Below are 19,415 nucleotides of genomic sequence, written 5' to 3'. Positions count from 1 at the left end.
CATGCTTGTACAAAGTCAGACCACATATTATCATGTTTGTCTTCAATTAATCAATTTAAATAAAAGAGATGGGGACTTTATAATATAATAAGGGTCCATATATCACAGTGATAAAAGACATATATGTATTTTTACATTAACATGAACTAATGCTGAGTTAAGGCATATACTAATCATAAACTATGAAGAGTCATCATTAACTTCAACATGACATGTTTTCATTGTTAGTTAATGCATTCATTTACAATAAATTAATTTTTGAGTTCATATTGTAATTAAGTAAGTTCAGTAAGTTACATGTCTTAACTCAGCATTAGTTTATATTTACTTATATTTAAGTAAGAATTCATTTAGGTATACGTTCAATGTTTCCAATGATGAGCAGTTAATCCACTAAACCCAGAGATAATTTCTGAGGCATGTTTAAAGAGTTTTGTATTTCATCAAGAAAGTGCTGATTCACAAAGATTTTATATTTAAGAAGATCTGAGCATCATTCAAAATAACTGTTAACATGTTTGTCAACTAAACATGTTTTGTCAACGTTATAAACTTAATAGAAATATTTTTTTATTTTTTATTAATGATCAAGTATAAAGAACAATGCATAGTGTGAAAACGCGGATTATAAAAAAGTATATAAAGTGCGAGCAGAGGATCAATCAAACTTGGGTTGGAATGATGTAGTGCAGTGCATCCAATGCATCTTGGAACTCGTAGTCCGTTTACATCTAACTTCCAGCAGCATACCTATGCTACAGCAGCGACAACGCCAAAGAAAATGACTACATTTCCCAGAATGCACCTGCACCCACTCATCTGCCCTCACCCTTCAGGTGCAACCGCTTCACCTATGGGCTTGACGGGAAAATTCAAACTCGCGAACCGTTACAGCCTGGACTACTCGCTGTCTTTGTTTGTTTGCTCATCAACAGTAAGGTAAGTTTGATTTAATTAATTTGTCTGCATCGCGCTGATCGGTTGCCTATTTGTTCATATTATGTTATTTACTATGATTCGTTTTTGTCTTTATACTAGAACTGTTTGAATTTAAAGCACAAACAGTAAAACATTAAGGTACACAGCGGTAAACACGAGGTTAAAAATACGCGAAGTAACATTCAAACCGGGCTGTTAAAAGAATCAATTCGATGTTTAAGTTTTTAAAAACAAAACTTTAAAGAAGCCAAGATGAGACGTTCTTTGCTTAGAACAAACATAACACCAGTAACTTGTGTGTTGGAAATGTTAGCAGCTAGCAAGTGTCTCTCTGCTATTTTAAATGATAAACAGACGATCTTTTGTTGTTTAAAAGCTCATTGCTTTAGTGCTGGTAGATGCTGCTTATTTTTCAAGACGGTTTTAAAAGCTTTATATTGATTTGTAACAAAGCCAGCTTCACTTTGAGAGAACGTAGATGCTAATTGTAAAGAAGCTTGGAGTCATAATATATTTTAACGTTATATGTTTGCTGTTCTTCATCTCTTTAACATGTTTGTGTTTACAGAGGTCATGTACACTGTGGTCAACTTTGTGGATGCTGAAGAGGTTTCTGGGGAAAGATGATGTAAGTTTATTCATTCAATTTTAAAAATCAAACAGGTTAAATGGTAAACAGATGTGTTATGATGTATGTGATTTTGATTTTTAATTCTGTGTTTGACAGAGAAATATAATGAAGTAACAGTGGAAGCTAAAACATCAGACTGATCCAGACACTGAAGAAATTGAGGTCACTGCAATCTGGCCAAAATGATGTAATTTTAATAATGAAATTATTAAATCAAAGAGGTTAAATAGTAAGTAGAGGTGTTATGATGTATGTGATTCTATTTTTTATTCTGTGTTTGATAGACAACTATAATGAAGTAGCCTACTGTAATGAAGCTGCAGAACAACACAGAGACTCTGAGGACATCAACACAGAAAATGAAGTAAGAAGAAGATGTACATTATGAAGTTCTTTGATCATATATTGTTGTATCTTTGTACTGTTTAATGTAAACTTTCTAAAATGTACAACTTTAATTATATGTCATTTTTTTATTTGTCGTGTGTGTATCTGTATATGTGTATTAGTATTATGCCAAATACTTATATGTACTTTTATAATTCCAAAGGGCTCCAAAGAGATGTCTGTCCAGATGAGGGTGCATCAACGTTACCTTTGCTGACAAGTATATGCTTTACAATGTAAAACCTAACAGTTAACTTAACTCAAACCATTTAAGGAAATCGGTTGCCTTGAACCATTGGGTTTTGGAAGAACATACATTTGAGTGCTGTGAACTTGGGTCTTGTGCAATTGTGCACTTGTATTTAGGTAGTGTGAACTTAAATTGAGTCACATGCAGTTATGCACTTATATTTAAGTTCACACTACCTAAGTGTGGGTGCATGGTTGCACAAGACTTGGGTTCACGGTACTCAAATCTATGTGTTTTAAAACTTGAATGGTTTAATGCAACCGGTTTTCTTAAATGTAAGAAATTACAGTGTTACAGTGAGAAATGTTTGAGTAATTCCAAGACAGAGCTCTGTAATTGATTCTACACTGCAAAAAAATCACTTTCTAATTTAGGATTTTAATCTTGTTTTTAGTAGGAAAAACTAAAAATTCTTAAATCAAGATGTATTTTCTTGATGAGCAAAATTACCTAAGAAAATATGTCTAGTTTTTAGACAAAAATATACAATTTAAGATCATTTGTGCCTAAACAAGCAAAAATATCTAACAATGGGGTGAGAAAATTGTGTTTTAATTAAGTTTTTAAGAAAAAAGAAAACTTAAGATTTTTTTTCTCACACCATTGGCAGATATTTTTGCTTGTTTTAAGCACAAATTCACTTAAATTGTGTGTGTGTGTTTTATTTATTTATTTAGTCTAAAACTAGACTTATTTTCTTGGGTCATTTTGTTCATCAAGAAAAAGCATTTTAAATTAAATAATATTTCTACTGAAAACAAGACAAAAATACTAGGTAGGAAAGTCATTTTTTGCAGTGTAGGACTGATTTCTTAAAGCAAGATCAATATAGTTGTTGTTCATTTTATTTAGATATTTACTACATTACAGTGGCAGCTGGTGACTTCTTTTTTTGTGAGCACTTGATGCGAAGTTTGTCACAACATGTATATAGCCCGTCATTTGTGTGGTTCCCAATTTCAAAATGTGTGTTCTGCGTGTCGAGTGCGTGTATGTGCATCACGTGTTTTGACTAAACACGTGATGCACGTGGTTTACATGAAGCAACAAACACACATTTTAAAAACACAAGCAACACACATGACACTCCGAACACTTATTTTGAATTTGCAACCCTCGGATGAGCAGTCACGAGCCGCCACTGCTACATTACATTGTACTGCTTTGAATGTAGTTTTCATTGTTGCTTTTATTTTGTTTTATTTTAATCTAATATTGCTTTCTCTGTCTGTATATTTGAGTTTAAATAGTGTTGTTTATGTATGCAACTTTAATATTTGTGTATAATATTATTTTGTGATTGTGGATTGTTCAGTTATTTATTAAATAAACATTTCAAACTCAATTCAAGTTTTTATTTTTTTAAGGGTTTTGGGGATGTATAGTAGTATATAGAGGGGGGGGGGGCGTGTAGACTATCTGCAGAGCAGGCAAATAACCAATCAAGTCACTAAGCTATGAGGGCTTGGGTTGGGCTTAATACAAAGTGTAACCAATCAAATCATCTCAACTGGAAAATTTCAAAGTGCTGTCCCAATAGTTGTCAGAGTTTTGGGAGGGGGTTTTAAAAGCAACCAATCAGTGTTTAGATTAAACACCAATGGGGACACTAGAATTGTGCAAAGGTGTGAAATTCCAGTACCTCAGTAGGTGTGAAAATGTCCCCTGACAAAATCTTCAATGGGATTATTTGCCATGGCAACAAATGGCTGCCTATACCACGGGGATATCCACTCAGCAAGATACATCCGAATTGGTATCATTACGAGAGTTTCCTAACTTGGTGGAATTAGTAGTTTACCCTCAGTGGAACTAGTAGATACTTCCGAAAATCAGTAGTGTTTACAGGAGTTTCCTAGTACGGATACACCTCTTTTCATGCAGTGTAGAAGGGGGAAGAATTGGCAGAGGTCTGTGAAGGGTCCTGTGAACCCCTGGGTAGGTACAAACCCAGATTTTTAGGGATGCCCAGAGAATCCTATTGGGGAGAGTCAGTTACCAATTTTAACCAATAATGCAAATCAAGAACCAATTTTACAGGTTAAAGTAGAAGGAAAAAACATACCCATGATGGTAGACACAGGAGCGGTTTATACATGTGTAAATTCAAATTATGCATCACATCTCCCCATGTCTGGCAAATTTGTAAAGACAATAGGATTCTCGGGACAAATTCAGTTAATTCCAATGACCGCCACGATTTGTCTACAAACTAAAAACAACCGTGTGACCTTACCAATCCTGATATCAAACCAGACTCCTATTAACCTTTTAGGAAGAGATGCTTTGTGTAAATTGGGTCTTAAAAATTGGTGTTCTGCAGACGGAGTATATGTGGATATAAAAGGAACTCAAATGATGATCTCTGAGCCAAAAGCTAATGTGTACTGGTTAGGACAGATTGAGAATGATGTTAAACAAGCACTTAATACATGGGGTAAATTCATTGAAGCACAGATTCCTGATGCACAAATACCAAAGTCACAGTTCCATTGTGCAATGATGTATGATCCTTTAAGAAGTACAGAACTTGAAACGAGATGGCAGGAAGAAACCAAAGGGCAACAAATTGAGTTAATCTCAGATTCTATCATAATAGGCAAACAGGGAGCAGCTATAACCTTAAAGGAGAATGACTTCACAAACAAATGGTTTACTATTGCTGATTCTGTACCCCATATATCTCTGTATGTAGGGGAAAATTGGAAATCAAAAGATGTTGGGCCTATGCTGAAAAAGGCCTCACAAAGTCAATGGGAGGTAACAGAAAATCCATTGATTTTTCATTCTGCTGATAAAAATTACATTAAAATTCTGTATGGAACCTCACTGTTAGGAATTCCTCAGGAAGTAATTATTAATCAGCAGAAACAAATTCAAATGATGACAAAACTTGAAACAGAAGAGAGTTATACTGCTGAATTACTACAGGATGTGGAACGACAAGTCCCACCAGAGCTGTGGTCTAAACATGAAACAGATTTAAATGACATAGTAGAGGATAGTGAAGTTGATGTGCCAAACCCACACACTCTGCTAACAAATGTCCCCCCTGATGCCAAATACTTCACTGTGATTGATCTATGTTCTGCTTTTTTCAGTGTACCAATTGCTGAGGAAAGTAGATATTTGTTTGCATTTACTTATGCTGGTAAACAATATTCATATTGTAAATTACCACAGGGGTTCAAAATGTCACCAACAATATTTAATCAGGTACTCAAAGCTGATTTGGAAGATCTCATAATAGACAGCACTTTGCTGCAATACATGGATGATTTGATTTGTTCAACATCACTGGAACAATGCCATAGAGACTCAATAACAGTACTGACTAAATTAGCTAAAGGAGGTCATAAAGTATCCAAAACCAAACTACAATATTGCCAGCCACAGGTGGAATATTTAGGGAGGTTAATCTCATATGGAACAAAGGCCATAGCCCCAGCACCCCTAGAAGGCATAAGTAAAGCACCATTGCCACAAAAAGTAGGACAGATGATGACTTTTTTGGGCATGACATGTTTCAATGCTGATTGGATAGAAGATTATGCAATCAGAACAGCACCATTGAGAGACATTATGAAACAGGCTGGGCTACAAAATCTTAGTGCTCCCTTAAAGGGCGGCTCCAGGGCTTAAAAGATGAATGTGTATGTTAAATGTGTCATTTGTGTAGTTGAAATGTGAAATAATATTTGAATTTGGGGCTTCCTAGACTGAGAAAAGTCAGTAAATGTATTTTTGACTCATGTGGATGAACGACAACAACTCCCAGAATGCACTTGCTTTGCTGCCCTTACGAGGCCACTCCCAAAGCACGCCCACAAGTTACAGGCGGCAGAATCAGAAAGATCGGCTAGACTTGCTGTGTTACATCTTGACTCGTGAATCTCGTAAATCGTGTGTTAGTAAATTCATTTCCATCGAAATGGTGCTAAATTGTGTTGTACAGGGATGTACAACCAAATCCAGGAAAGGACTAGAAGTAAGTTTCCATCATTTCCCGATTAAAGATTTGGAGCGATGTAAGAAGTGGCTGCGGGCTATCAACCACCCGAAGTTTGGATAGGACACAGATATGGGAAACCTGAAAACGCGTAGAATTTGCAGTCGCCATTTCAAGGAGGAAGATTACGAACCGAATGTTCTTAGCATGAAGAGAACCACTCTGAAAGACACGGCAATTCCATCTTTTTTTACCTTCCCGGATGACGAACAGCCTGGGCCATCGGGCATTAAACGCATTCGCTTAGAGGTAAGACTCGCTAATACTCGACTCTATTTCTGATCATATATATGTAGTGTTGTAGTTGTTAGCAGTAAAACAGCAAAGTTAGCAAAGTAATGTTCGATAGACAATTACATTTAAGTTGTATATGTTGGGTGCATTTACTGCACAAAGCTGTAGTTCACTTATAATAGGCCGGCGATTACCTATACTTCGCTTGTACGTAAACTATGGCTTTGTGTAAATGCTGCTCCATCTGAAAAGAACCATGGCGATTTACTTATAACCAGGGAACCGAATTCAATGACGAGATGCACGACTACAGCATGCAAATTATCGCGCACACCTATTATCAAAGTAAAGCCAATGTTTTGTAAAACTGAGTTAGTCTATTTGTCTATTTATGCTAACGTTACCACAAGTTGAGACGACTGCAGGCAGATAGATTTGAACCTCTGATGTAGTGCAGACTACAACAAAATAATGTTAAAGTAACACATCACCGGTTTTCAATATTGTACTATGTTTTTACCTCAACTTAGACGAATTACTACATACTTATCTTTTTTCAATATGTGCACTTTTAATTGTACAGCGCTTTGTGAATGTGTTAGGATTTAGCCAAGCCCATTCATTCCTATGGCTCCAAACAAAAGTTTTATTTTGTGCCACCACACTTACTGGTGTAATTACTCGTGTAACAGTCTTTACATAGGGAAAACATGGAAGTGTTTGTTGGCTTCTAAATTCATCCCTGTTTGGATCCTAAGGAATGAATGGTGCTAGGTTAAATGCTAAAACATTCACAAGGTGCTGTACATAGATTAGGTGCACGCATTGAAAAAACATCCACTTTTACTAAAATCTTTGATCAATGTCCGAGAGTAACATCAAACGCACATATGTTAGAGGTATCGCCTTTGTATTTGGCAACAAAAAAACAGCATTGTTTTCACTTCAGAATAACCTCAGTTCCTTGAAATATTATGTAACTTTATTGAACTTGTCATTTCAGCCTCCAATTGCGTCTGCTGGGTTAGTGTCGTCGGATGATGAAGGAAAATTGCTGCTGACCTCAACACCGGTCAAAATTCCTACCTCCGTCCATGAACAATTTGTAAGTTTCTGACGAACCAACATACTTCATGGCATATTCTTTCTAAATGAATTTTAAAGCAACTGTATGACACTATTTTTAATCTTTTGTTTTAAAGTCACCATGCCCAAGTACACCTGGGGGCCTCAATACCACCATCAGCAGCATTGAAGCTGTAGGTGATGATGAAAGCTATCAACCCGAGTCAACCATCACCAGAGGTGGGTAGAGTACCCAAAATCTGTACTCAAGTAAAAGTACAAGTACTTATACAAAAATGTACTCAAGTAAAAGTAAAAGTAACAATCTAATTATTTACTTGAGTAAAAGTAAAAAAGTATTAGATGAAAAAACTACTCAAGTAGTTAGTTACTCGTTACTTCCGATCTGATTGAAAAGAAGCTTAAAATCCCTGAATTTCAGACTACTTGGATGGCTTTCACAAACCTCTCCTTAAAAGTCTCATTGTTCTGCTTATATACTACTTATAAACCTAGGTTAAAGTAAAGCAGTCTATCTCAGTCCTCCAACATCACATAACGTGTCATTAAAAAAAAATCTTAAATACACACTGACTGTTTTCTGACAGTTAACTGTGTATTTATTTTCAAGTTCACAACAAAATTTGGCTGCATCTGCCTTTAAACAAGCTTACAGTAAGCAAAAAAGAATGTGTGTGTCTGTTTGTTATCATGTTTTTATATGAATAGGTTATTTTCATTGCCATTAATGTGCAATTAATGAACATAAGGAGCTTGATAAAATGCTTATTTTAGAATTTCAAATGGAACTTATCTGTTTTTGCAAATCAACTCTACATTTATTATAATATATAAAACGTGTTTCTTTAAAAACATACTTTATTCTTTTATTTTTATAAGTATATAGATTCTTTAGGAAGGAATTAAATAAAATACAATCCAGATTTATTCGTATGTATTTTCTACATTTAAGTAAGGTGTCCGGTTATGTGTAGGGGAGAACAGGCGAAAAGTACCATTTTTCAGAATTCCTTTTTTTAAGTTTTTTAAATTTTTAAAGATAATGTTTCAGACAGAGATATATTTTTGCTGTGGTCAGTAACTCACAAGTGTGGTCTATCAATACCAGGTGGAATTTTGAACAAATGTAAAATGACTAGTATAATTTCACTTTGAACATAAGTGGTGAATTGTTACTTTTTTTAACACAACAAAACAATGTTCGTGTTACACTTGTTTTTATTAACTATACATGACTATGACCTATTTAATATGTAACTGCAAACATATTTTGTAATTTATCTTTGTAAAAAATAATGAAATTATATTTTCATTTTAAATTTCAGTTTTATCAAATGTTTCAAAAGCAACCAACAGTACAAACTTAAATTCAACGGTTTGAACAATTTGAAAATTAAATAAAATAAAATTAGAATAATATAAATGGTACAAAAGTAAGTGTTACTTTCGTCCCGACAGGATCTCCTCACATTTAAACCCGATTTACTTTTATTTTTAAAAAAACTCTTGAGAAGTCAAACTTCAGGATGTGTTAGAGCACTAAATAACCTGAGGATTGATGAAACGAGAAACACAACGCGTTATAAGAAAACAATGACCGCTTTTGGAATTTACTTATGGTTGAAAACACCTTTCTGGATCTTTTTTTTTTTAATTTTTTTTTTTTTTACCTTTCTGGATCTACACCCGGAAAATGGTGAGTAAATAACGCGATATTTGTCAGCTCTGTCAAGGGTTGCAAAGATGCTGTCATAGTTTGGGATGCAAATGGTATCAGTCCTCTTAGAAAATCGCTTTGTTACTTTCGTCCAGCGTTACTTTTGCCCCGGTTCTCCCGTATTATTAATGCAAGACTTAACATGCTGTTCAATTTGTTTAGTTTTATGAGGAAATGATATGGAAATGTGCAGATGTGAACGTGTGTTGTTTGTAAGGTTAGAGTAATTTTCATTGCTTGCACAAGAGCGCATATGACAAAAACAGTGCGTGAAATAATATTATAATAAGGCACTGCAGAAAGTGACACCTACCGCCGTGTTGTTTCATGTTGGAGCTTGAATTCCTGTATGCTGAGATGTCAGTTCGTTTTGGTGCACAAAGCATACATTGCATTATGAAACTATTCTTTTTGACCTTTTGTAGTGTAAACATAGACCAAACTTGAGGCCACGCGTGATCTGCCTCCGATAGCTTGCATAGGTCATCCTCCGCTTCAGTCATCTCCTTTCATCTACGCGCGCTAAAGGGTGAAACGTAGCCACCCCTCGCAACGCACGCTGCCTCTCTAACGTCTCGCGAGACTTTCGAACAAGCCATATAAACTTAATAAAAATAAAATATGTTCATTAATTATTACCATTTGAAAGTAGCGTAGTAACGCCACCGAATGTAGCGAAGTAAAAGTACAGTTTTTTCATTAGAAATGTACTTGAGTAAGAGTAAAAAGTACCCATCCTTAAATTTACTCTAAAAGTACTAGTTACCCAAAAAAGTTACTCAAGTAAATGTAACGAAGTAAATGTAATTCGTTACTACCCACCTCTGACCATCACCTTCACATCAACATCATCATCATCATCATCAGATGAAGGTGAAAGGGACTGGCGTGAAAAGAAGCTAATTGTCAACGAGTCCAGCCTCATGTCATTATTCAAATTTTGCCAGATGTGCGGGAAACCAATTTCATCTAAGACTATTGTTGATGTTGGTGCACAGAGGAAGGTGCAGTGGATATGTCTTGGTGGCCATGCTGGGACCTGGAAATCTTCACGTGACGTTAGGGGAATGCCAGAGGTGAACCTCCTTGCAGCAGCAGCTGTTCTGTTCAGAGGGGGCACATACACCGAACTCTCAGACTGGTGCAAGACCATGGGTGTTCAAATGATTGGACATTCAACATTTTATAACATCCAGAAGATATACTTGCACCCTGTTATTGAGGAACTGTATTGTCAAAAAAGAGATGAACTCTTGGCAAGAGTGTATTTAGAACAGGAGGATGGAAAGAGGTTACATTTGACCGGTGATGGCCGATGTGATACTCCGGGTTTCAGCGCAAAATACTGCCACTACACGTTTATGTTGGATGAAACAAAGGAGATACTCCACACAGAACTGGTTCAGGTAAACTAATTACAATTAATCACAATGAAAATTAATACAGATGCTATTTGTTAAAATATGATTAAGATTCGAACTTGAGGGCGCACTCACATTATCCCAACCAAACCAAACCATGCCCGGGCGCGATTGCCACCCCCTCCCTTTTCCCCCACTCACTTGCACTCACACTGTACTTATCTATCCGGGCCCAAGCTCGCTTTCGTCACGCGTTCGTGGCGCTTACGTCATTATGATGCGACTGCTTGAATCACAACAGGAAGCGAAGCGTTGTCTCCTCGGAACAATGGAGCCCATCGAGATGTTGCGTTTGTTGCTTTTACTTTTTAATCGTTTGGGTCGCGGGGATACACAGCCTTGTCCTATGCCAAACACTGTGATTTGTCGATCTATCGCGTATGCCGCTCAGACATTTAAACGTAACCGTGCTGCGCGCATCAGAAGATTTGCAAGGAGGCAAATGAAGCTGAGGGAAGAGTTTGCTGCTTTACTAACCGAGTACAATTCCCGTTCATCAACAAGGTAAGAACATGACCAGTAATTATTATCGATGTATCTAAACTATACTTTCCAAGTTTTAAAATATGTATTCTGTTGTAGTATTGCCAAATGTGCGTACACAAGTAGAGAGTAATGTCCTAGTAATAGTAATTATACATCCTATGATTCTTATGGTTCATTAATGTAAACAATAATATTCACTGTGGTTGATACATTAACTATAGTAAACGCAACAACTTTGTATTGTACACTTCAATAGAGTACAGTAATTACTGTAATGTGCTGAAGTTTATAGTAGTAAATATAGTAAAACATTAAGTCTTAAATGTGTGCACTAATACAGTGCACCGTTTATTTTAATATTGCAATTCAAAGTGCTAACAGATATCAGTCTAATGCATTAATTTATTAACAATGAATATACTTTCATGTTCTTCCTCAGGACCATCTGGATGCAGCAGAGATATGGTGTGTGGTGGGAACACGTTCTCACAAGCTGGACGGACACTGAATGGAGGATCAATTTCAGAATGAGAAAGACAACGTTCTTGGAATTGTGCAACATCCTTCGGCCATACCTTCATAGAGAAACAACAACTTTCAGGAAACCAGTGCCGGTGGAACAGCGTGTGGCGATCAGCATCTGGAGACTAGCAACAAACGTAGAGTTCAGGACCATAGCCCATTTATTTGCAATTGGACAGTCAACTGCTGTTACTATTGCTAATCATGTTGCATCAGTAATAGTGGACAAGTTGCTGCCCCTTTATATCCGGACACCCTCAGTGGATGAAGTGCAGATCATAATTCAGGGCTTCCGTGACCGGTGGGGATTCCCGCAATGTGGAGGTGCTATTGATGGTACTCATATTGGGATCTTGGCTCCACCTGACTGCCCTGCAGACTATTACAATCGTAAAGGTTTTTACTCTGTCATCCTGCAGGGTGTGGTTGACCATCGACTTCGGTTTTGGGACATAAATGTGGGTTGGCCGGGCAAAGTCCATGATGCACGAGTGTTTGGCAATTCATCACTGTTTGAAAGGGGTCAGAGTGATACACTGTTTCCTGATATCAAAGAAAGGTTTGCTGGTGTAGACGTACCAATTGTCATTTTAGGGGATGCAGCATATCCGTTGTTGCCATGGTTAATGAAGCCATATCCAGAAACACAACAAACAACCCCTGCACAGATAACCTTTAACAACCGACTAAGCAGAGCACGGATGACTGTTGAGAGGGCATTCGGTCTTCTTAAGGGAAGATGGAGATGTTTAATGAAGCGCTATGACTGCCAAATTGATAACATCAATACCATAATCTCTGCTTGTTGTGTGCTTCACAATTTTTGTGAAAGTAATGATGAGGAATATGATGACAGAGACCTTCGTGTTCATGAAGATTTTGAGTCTCGTGAATGTAACCCTCTTAATTCGAACACTATGTCAGGTGCCTATCGAGATGCACTATGTTCATATTTTGCAAATCTGTAATGCTTTTTGATCCTTTGTTGCTTGTTTTGTGTCGTGCTCGTGATAAATAAATAGTTTCTATTCCAATTACATTGTCATGCTTTTTAATCCTGTATATTATTGTGTTGCTTCCATGCAACATGGCTTGTTTATTTTTGTTTTACATTGATTGGTCAATCCTATCTTAAAGGGACACTTCACCTATTTGCATTAAACTTTGTATAGTTAGAACCCCAGTCATGTTTTGGAACGGTCCAATATCTTTGTTGAGGGGGTGAGACTACAATCACCCCTTTTCTCGGTCAGATAGGCACCAAATTCCAAATGTATGTTACATTTCGACTACAGATATGATACACTTTCAATAAAGATTGTCTCTATGGGTGAAATGCTCCTTTAAGGAAGGTGAACTGAAATACTATGTATTAAAAAATAAAGGTGACATGAACCACAGGGTGTCTACTTTGCCCCTTTTTTTTACATGCGCTAAAGATTCTTTTTACAGTAATTTGCATCAACATGATTACAAAAATCTGTCCCACCACCATCGGTATGTAAAGTTTTTGAAACAGCTTAGTTAAAATACCAACATATATTTTTGAAAATTACCTTGAGTGAGCATTGTACCACAATAGTACAACACCATAAAATATACCACAATGGAATCACACAAGGCCACATCAGGCATACAAAGTTGACCTTTTTAAGCATAGTTTCGAAGTATACTTGCATTTTTGTGTGATTTTTTTATGCATTTTTAGGAATAGTGTTTTATACACTGTATCTCACATCCTATTTAATGCAGGAGATTAATCAATACTTCATCTACTAAGATGTATAGCATTACAAGAGATAAAGACAGAGAGTAGTATGTTTTTGAAGAAAGTTTTATTTTTACAAAATTTTAAAAAATATTTAAGAATAATAGTTATAAAATATCACACATAGAAGGTAAACAAAGTTGACTAAAGTATAAATATTTTAAATCACATCTAGGGAAAAATATGTGCAAACTATAAAGCGCAATATGTCCTTCATTACTTATAAACTGTGCACTGTGTAATGAGACATTGTAATCAACAGTTATGTATATTACCCATGTAATATACAGAGGTAGTGTGCTGTTATATAATGATTCTTTAATAATAAAAAACCCCCGTATAAGTAGCTTTTTGGAAAAAATAAACCACTCAGTGGTCATACAGACAAACAAAAAAGGCACAGATTAAACAATGGCTGTCCAAGAGTGCCATTAGATGTAAAAAAAAAAAAGTGTTTATGTTCAAGACATTTGGAATATTATATTCCTTCATAGGTCTTCATACACAGAGTGTTCAGGATGCTCAATGTATGATGATGATGGGGTTGATTGTCTTGCTGGACGTGCAGGATAAGAACTGTGCTGTGGAGACATATGATAACTGGACAATTGTGTGTGTTGATGGTATGAAGGAACCATAGCATCAAACAGTCTGTTCATCATTTGTTGGAACATCCTGTTTGATTCTTGACGTTCCTCCCTCTGCAGCTGTTGCCGGCGCTCCTCCATGTCCATTTGTGCCTTCATCCAATTATCCAGCATCTCTTTCTCTTCTTTGGAACGCTGTTGCTCCCCTTGCATGAATTCTTCATGTTGCTTTTTCTGCATGTCCAGGAAGGCAGCCATCATGTCACCCATATCAGTGTTCCTTTTCCTCTTTCGGCACTGTCGTGAGGGCGTTGGAACATTGTCAGAGCTTGCGTTCGTGTCAGAAGTCTCAGGTGACTCCTCGGTACGATCGCCACTGTGAGACCTCTCTGAAATGAGTGTTGAGTCTAAAAAAAGATAAGCGAAACATACATTATAAACAAAACTATGAACATCTGTGTAATCAGAGGCAACAGCTCTCTCTCATATGCATATATATAAAATTACAGACACACACCCTTTATGAAAATTATCCATGCTTTTGTGGTGAGGTTTTGTGATTGCTATTACCAAAACAACTTTTTTACTACAGTAATCATGGTTTCACTACGGGTTTCGAAGACTATGGCTTACAGAACCATGTTTATTTTGTGGTTACCATGGTTTTACTACAGTAACCATGTTTTTTTTTGTTGTAAGTATAGTAAAACCGTAGTAAATTTTCGTAAGGGACAAACGTTTATATTTACAAATACACATAAATGTACGAATACACTTTTCATGTTCAGCAAATGAATGAAATAACACCAAAAATAAGTTTTACTTACTGTTTGACGCCGTCGTCGGTCCTTGTTCTCTGGAACGGTCGTTGCTGATGGAGATGGTGTACGTGTTTCACAAGATTGTAATAAACACGGTTGGCTGCTCGGTTTAAGCCCGATTATTTTGTCGACTGCGTCGTACCACGGAAACCGGTCTTTTTCGTCAGATGAGCTGCCTGATCTGCGGAGTGCATCTCGTACCTTCAGATACTGAGCACGCAGCTTTTTCAACTTTTCGCGGCACTGGTCAATGGTTCTCTTGTAACCACGACTACAAAGATAGTCACGAATTCTACCGAATATCTCGGAGTTCTTGTGCGTACTATCCAGTTGTTTTTGAATGCTTTCATCAGCCCAGATATCGATCAAACACTGAACCTCGGCCGTAGACCACAGTGAACCCTTGGTAGCCATATTGCTCGAATGCCGGAATGAACGACTGTCGCACAACTGACGTCACGCTTCCTGTTCCGGGCCCAGGCGCGATTGCGCTCACACTACAGCCTTTCGCGCCCTGGCCCAAGTGAACCGCGCTCCAGCCCACCTCTGCAAGTGGGCCCGGGCGCGTTTAACCAAACCGCGCTCAGGCGCGGTACAGAGCACTCACACTAGTCAAACGAACCAGGCTTTGGGGGTCAAACGCGCCCGAGCGCGGTTTGGTTTGTATAGTGTGAGTGCGCCCTGACTCTTTAGGTTACTGAGGCCACCAGCTCTGTTACCATGGAACCACTAGGTTTCAAAAGGGGCATGACTGAGCTGATGGACCAAGGACTTGACGTGGAGGTGATGGCCACAGATCGCTCAACATCTATTCAAAAAATAATGAGGGAAGAATTTCCTAATGTCCAACATCAGTTTGACATCTGGCACACAGCAAAAGGTATGTATTTCTTTAGTCAACCCCGTACACACACAAACCACCACACTTCTCCCGATGTACCCCGACTGACACCTCATGGTCTCACAGTTTTTACTCATCTCACAGACTTTTGCAGCCATAATGCACTCAGCCGGTGTATTAGTGTGAATTGTTCATTCAAGAAAGCCATGAACAATTCAGACTTCTACACTAGCCAAGTGCAGAAAGTCTGTAAAGCTATGTAAGGTGCAAGTGTGAAAGAGTAAAGGTGTGAATTTGGGCCAGTACAAATATAAAAAAGTTAGTGTTTATCAAAACGTGTACTGCATTTACTCACAGGTTTCCGGAAGAAGATGCAAAGTAAGGGGAAGAAAAAGGCCAATGAAATCATCCATGCATGGACCAGGTCAGTGTTTGGTTTGTAATCTAGTAGACTTTACATTGGTTTGCAAGGTTCAAAATTACTAATTGTATTATCTTTTATAGGTTCTGTCGTAAACCATATGTGGTTTGCCTGTGCGACAAGTATGGGTGACGTCAATGTAAGACATTTGTTTCTAATTTTATTATACTTTTAGGGAGGATTCGACACTTATTGAAAATAATCTTTTTTTTCATACAGGCATTGAAATGCCGGTGGAAGTCCATTACACACCACGTATGTAACGTGCATGAGTGGACAGATGAAAACGGAGAACAGCATCGCTGTGACCATGCTCCTCTAACAACCCAGGAGCAAAAGAAGCGCATGTGGATGAAAAAAGATTCTCTGGCATTTCAGAACCTGTCATCGCTGGTCCTTGACAAAAGGCTTCTGAAGGACATGGACAAGATGGCACTGTTCAAACATACAGGTGATTATAGTTGCCATTGTACTTTTCATTATCTTTAAAAATCATAATGATAATGTTTTAATTTGTTGTGTCCCTTTCTCTTTTTAATTGCACACAGGCCCACTTGAAGTCTTCCACAGTGCACTTCTAAAATACCTACCCAAACGACAGGCATTCTCATTTCAGGGAATGAGGGAGCGATGTCACCTTGCCATCCTAGAGCATAATGAGAATATTGTCAAGAGGAAGCAGGACACAACCAAGACAGGTATGTTGTCATGTGTTGTCTGAGTAGTATAATATGAAAACTTAGAATGTTTACAGCTACAGTAAAGTGATCAGACAGGACAAAGTCAAATATAAGTTCAGATTTTTATATTGTTATATTTCCTATCATTAACAGGACAACCACGGTTTAATCAAGTCTACTGTAAGAGATCCAAACAGTGGGTCTTGAAGAAAGTCTTCACACCACACACCACAGAGTTTATAGACACACTCATCAAGAAGGTCATGGATAGAAGACGCAACCCAAACATTCAGTTTACCATGCCAACCTCCTCACTTGCCCTGCCACAGCCTTCACTGCCACCCAATATTGCACCCGTGCCCAAACCACCAAAGGAGGCTGCAATAAGTTCTTTCCAAAGCCGCTTCTAAGATGGATAACCAAAAATGTCTATCTTATTTATTTTTAACATGTGCCTTTTGACTATGGTGGCAGAATAATTTTTGTGTGTGAATATTATTAAAACAAATTTTCTTACACTTCTTGTGTACATTAATTTCTAAAATATTGACTTGTAGAGGTAGGGTGAATGGTTACTGTCAATGATTTTGCGGTTATTACTTACTGTACACAAACTACCTGTATTCTTTCCATTGATGGAATTTATTTAGGGTTAAAAAATATGAGCCTAATGTAGACTTTCAAATTATAAAGATGATGCAAGGCAGAACCATGTATATTAGTTTTCACACATACTATAATGTAGCAATACTAATGGTTTTTAACAAGAACCACAACAAATGTGAATTTTAACTTTTTATTAAATAATAATAATAATAATAAACACTTTAACACTCATAGCTCTTCAAGAGCTTCAGCAGTCTCTTTATATCCACAATATTGCCCATCAGGAGCTGGAAATCTGCGTCTGATGTATTGAACCACACAGGTAGGCAAAACAAGACGATAGCCTTTCCCCAGTCTCTCGCCCTGCAGGACCCATTCCATAAAGTGTCGGTATGCTGTTAGACGATATTGTCTACGAAACAATAAACTCAAGGCTAGCAATGCATTTTACACGATATTGTCTACAAAACAGTAAACACAAAGTTAGCAATGCATGTTTGACTATATTTTATACAAAATAGTAAACACGACGTTAGCAATGCATGTTAGACGATATTGTATACAAAATAGTAAACACAACGTTTGCAATGCATATTAGACGATATTGTACAGTATACAAAATAGTAAACACAACGTTAGCAATGCATGTTAGACGACATTGTATACAAAATAGTAAACACGACGTTAGCAATGCATGTTAGACGATATTGTACAGTATACAAAATAGTAAACAACGTTAGCAATGCATGTTAGACGACATTGTATACAAAATAGTAAACACGACGTTAGCAATGCATGTTAGACGATATTGTACAGTATACAAAATAGTAAACAACGTTAGCAATGCATGTTAGACGATATTGTATACAAAATAGTAAACACGGCGTTAGGAATGCATGTTAGACGATATTGTATACAAAATAGTAAACACAACGTTAGCAATGCAACATACAGTATGCTATGGGTGTAAATAATAATAATAACAGCTCAGCTGACTAGGTGGGAAGCATGTTGTGATAATGCCGGGTTTCCAAAACTCTGTTTTTTGGTAACAAAAACAAACAAACAAAATACTCACTTTACACTAAGACGTCCGTTTCTCCCTGCGGGCTTTGGTTGGCGTTTCCAGTTTATCTTCGGGGTCCTGAAATAAGTTTCCAGGACCCCCCTGTCCATGTGTGGTTCGAAACTGGGGTGCTGGGTTACGCATGCTAGCGGTGCCGTTTGATGAGCTGAATCCGCCATCTCTTCCAAAAGAAATTGGCATCGGTGGAATTCGTAACAGCATAAAGACTCTTTTTCCGTTTCCATAGGCGCACAGCAAGTGCACTGACACCACCAGTCCGACCCAACTCGAGCCTGCTCAGGCTCTTCCTCCTGACCGCCAAGCAGGTCTTGCTCATCGGGTGCAGCAGCTGCCTCGACCGCCTCTTGTTCCTCCATCATCCGCAACTGTTCGTTGCTGTATTGCGGCTCGTACAGGTAGCCGCGAACATCCGACTCTTTCAACAGCTCTTCAAAATCCACTTCTGCAACTTCGACCTCAAAACCTTCCGCCATTGTTATCAAAACTTTCTCCACGGAGCAATAGCATGTTAGCTTAGCTTCTAAAGATGGCTGACACTATCTTTACATTCTGTGAGTGAGATCCCACCCATATGGGCGTGGTTAAAACATGCGGAACTAACTGCTATTCTGGCTGTAGTCTTAAGGCTCTGGCTGAAAAATCCTCTGATGACGCAAAATGACGATTTTTGCGTCATCGGAGGATTTTTTTCAGACTAAAAATACACACAGCTCTCATCTCGGGCAACATAATGGGGAGAAGCAAGGTAAATTCAAACATACTACTGGTTTTCTACTGATACAAAGCTTAATGCTAAATCCTGGAGCCGCCCTTTAAAGTGGACTACAGATGCATTAGCAGCCTTTGAGTCAATTAAACAGGAGCTTCAAAAAGCACCTGCTTTAAGTACACCTGATTATACTAAACCCTTCCACCTGTTTGT

The 19,415-nt window shown here is 37.6% G+C and overlaps 2 protein-coding genes and 2 long non-coding RNA genes across 4 annotated transcripts; 3 read left to right on the top strand and 1 right to left on the bottom strand.

The window, feature by feature from the left end:
- The first annotated feature begins 848 nt into the window (after window positions 1-848).
- On the top strand, window positions 849-2,703 carry LOC141359481 (uncharacterized). Its single transcript, XR_012365950.1, has 5 exons — window positions 849-939; window positions 1,508-1,567; window positions 1,667-1,757; window positions 1,855-1,934; window positions 2,121-2,703. It is a non-coding gene; the product is annotated as an uncharacterized lncRNA (long non-coding RNA).
- Window positions 2,704-6,403: 3,700 nt separating this feature from the next.
- On the top strand, window positions 6,404-7,751 carry LOC141359512 (uncharacterized). Its single transcript, XR_012366009.1, has 3 exons — window positions 6,404-6,465; window positions 7,454-7,555; window positions 7,653-7,751. It is a non-coding gene; the product is annotated as an uncharacterized lncRNA (long non-coding RNA).
- A 2,990-nt stretch (window positions 7,752-10,741) lies between these two features.
- LOC129441619 (uncharacterized) lies at window positions 10,742-13,082 on the top strand. The gene is made up of 2 exons (XM_055201269.2): window positions 10,742-11,178; window positions 11,600-13,082. Exons 1-2 carry the CDS (start codon window positions 10,772-10,774, stop codon window positions 12,648-12,650), a joined length of 1,458 nt encoding a protein of 485 aa, XP_055057244.2. The 5' UTR covers window positions 10,742-10,771; the 3' UTR covers window positions 12,651-13,082.
- A 4,500-nt stretch (window positions 13,083-17,582) lies between these two features.
- On the bottom strand, window positions 17,583-18,966 carry LOC129450041 (uncharacterized). The gene is made up of 2 exons (XM_055212445.2): window positions 18,485-18,966; window positions 17,583-17,818 (listed from the first exon to the last, which is right to left on the bottom strand). The coding sequence occupies exons 1-2, from the start codon at window positions 18,964-18,966 to the stop codon at window positions 17,635-17,637; spliced, it is 666 nt and encodes a 221-aa protein (XP_055068420.2). The 3' UTR covers window positions 17,583-17,634.
- Between the last annotated feature and the right edge of the window lie 449 nt (window positions 18,967-19,415).

Source organism: Misgurnus anguillicaudatus, chromosome 23 (genome assembly GCF_027580225.2).
Source record: "Misgurnus anguillicaudatus chromosome 23, ASM2758022v2, whole genome shotgun sequence".
In the NCBI taxonomy this organism is placed as follows: domain Eukaryota; kingdom Metazoa; phylum Chordata; class Actinopteri; order Cypriniformes; family Cobitidae; genus Misgurnus; species Misgurnus anguillicaudatus.
The sequence above is the reverse complement of the archived record's forward strand: the minus strand, read 5'-3'. Positions and strand labels throughout refer to the sequence as shown.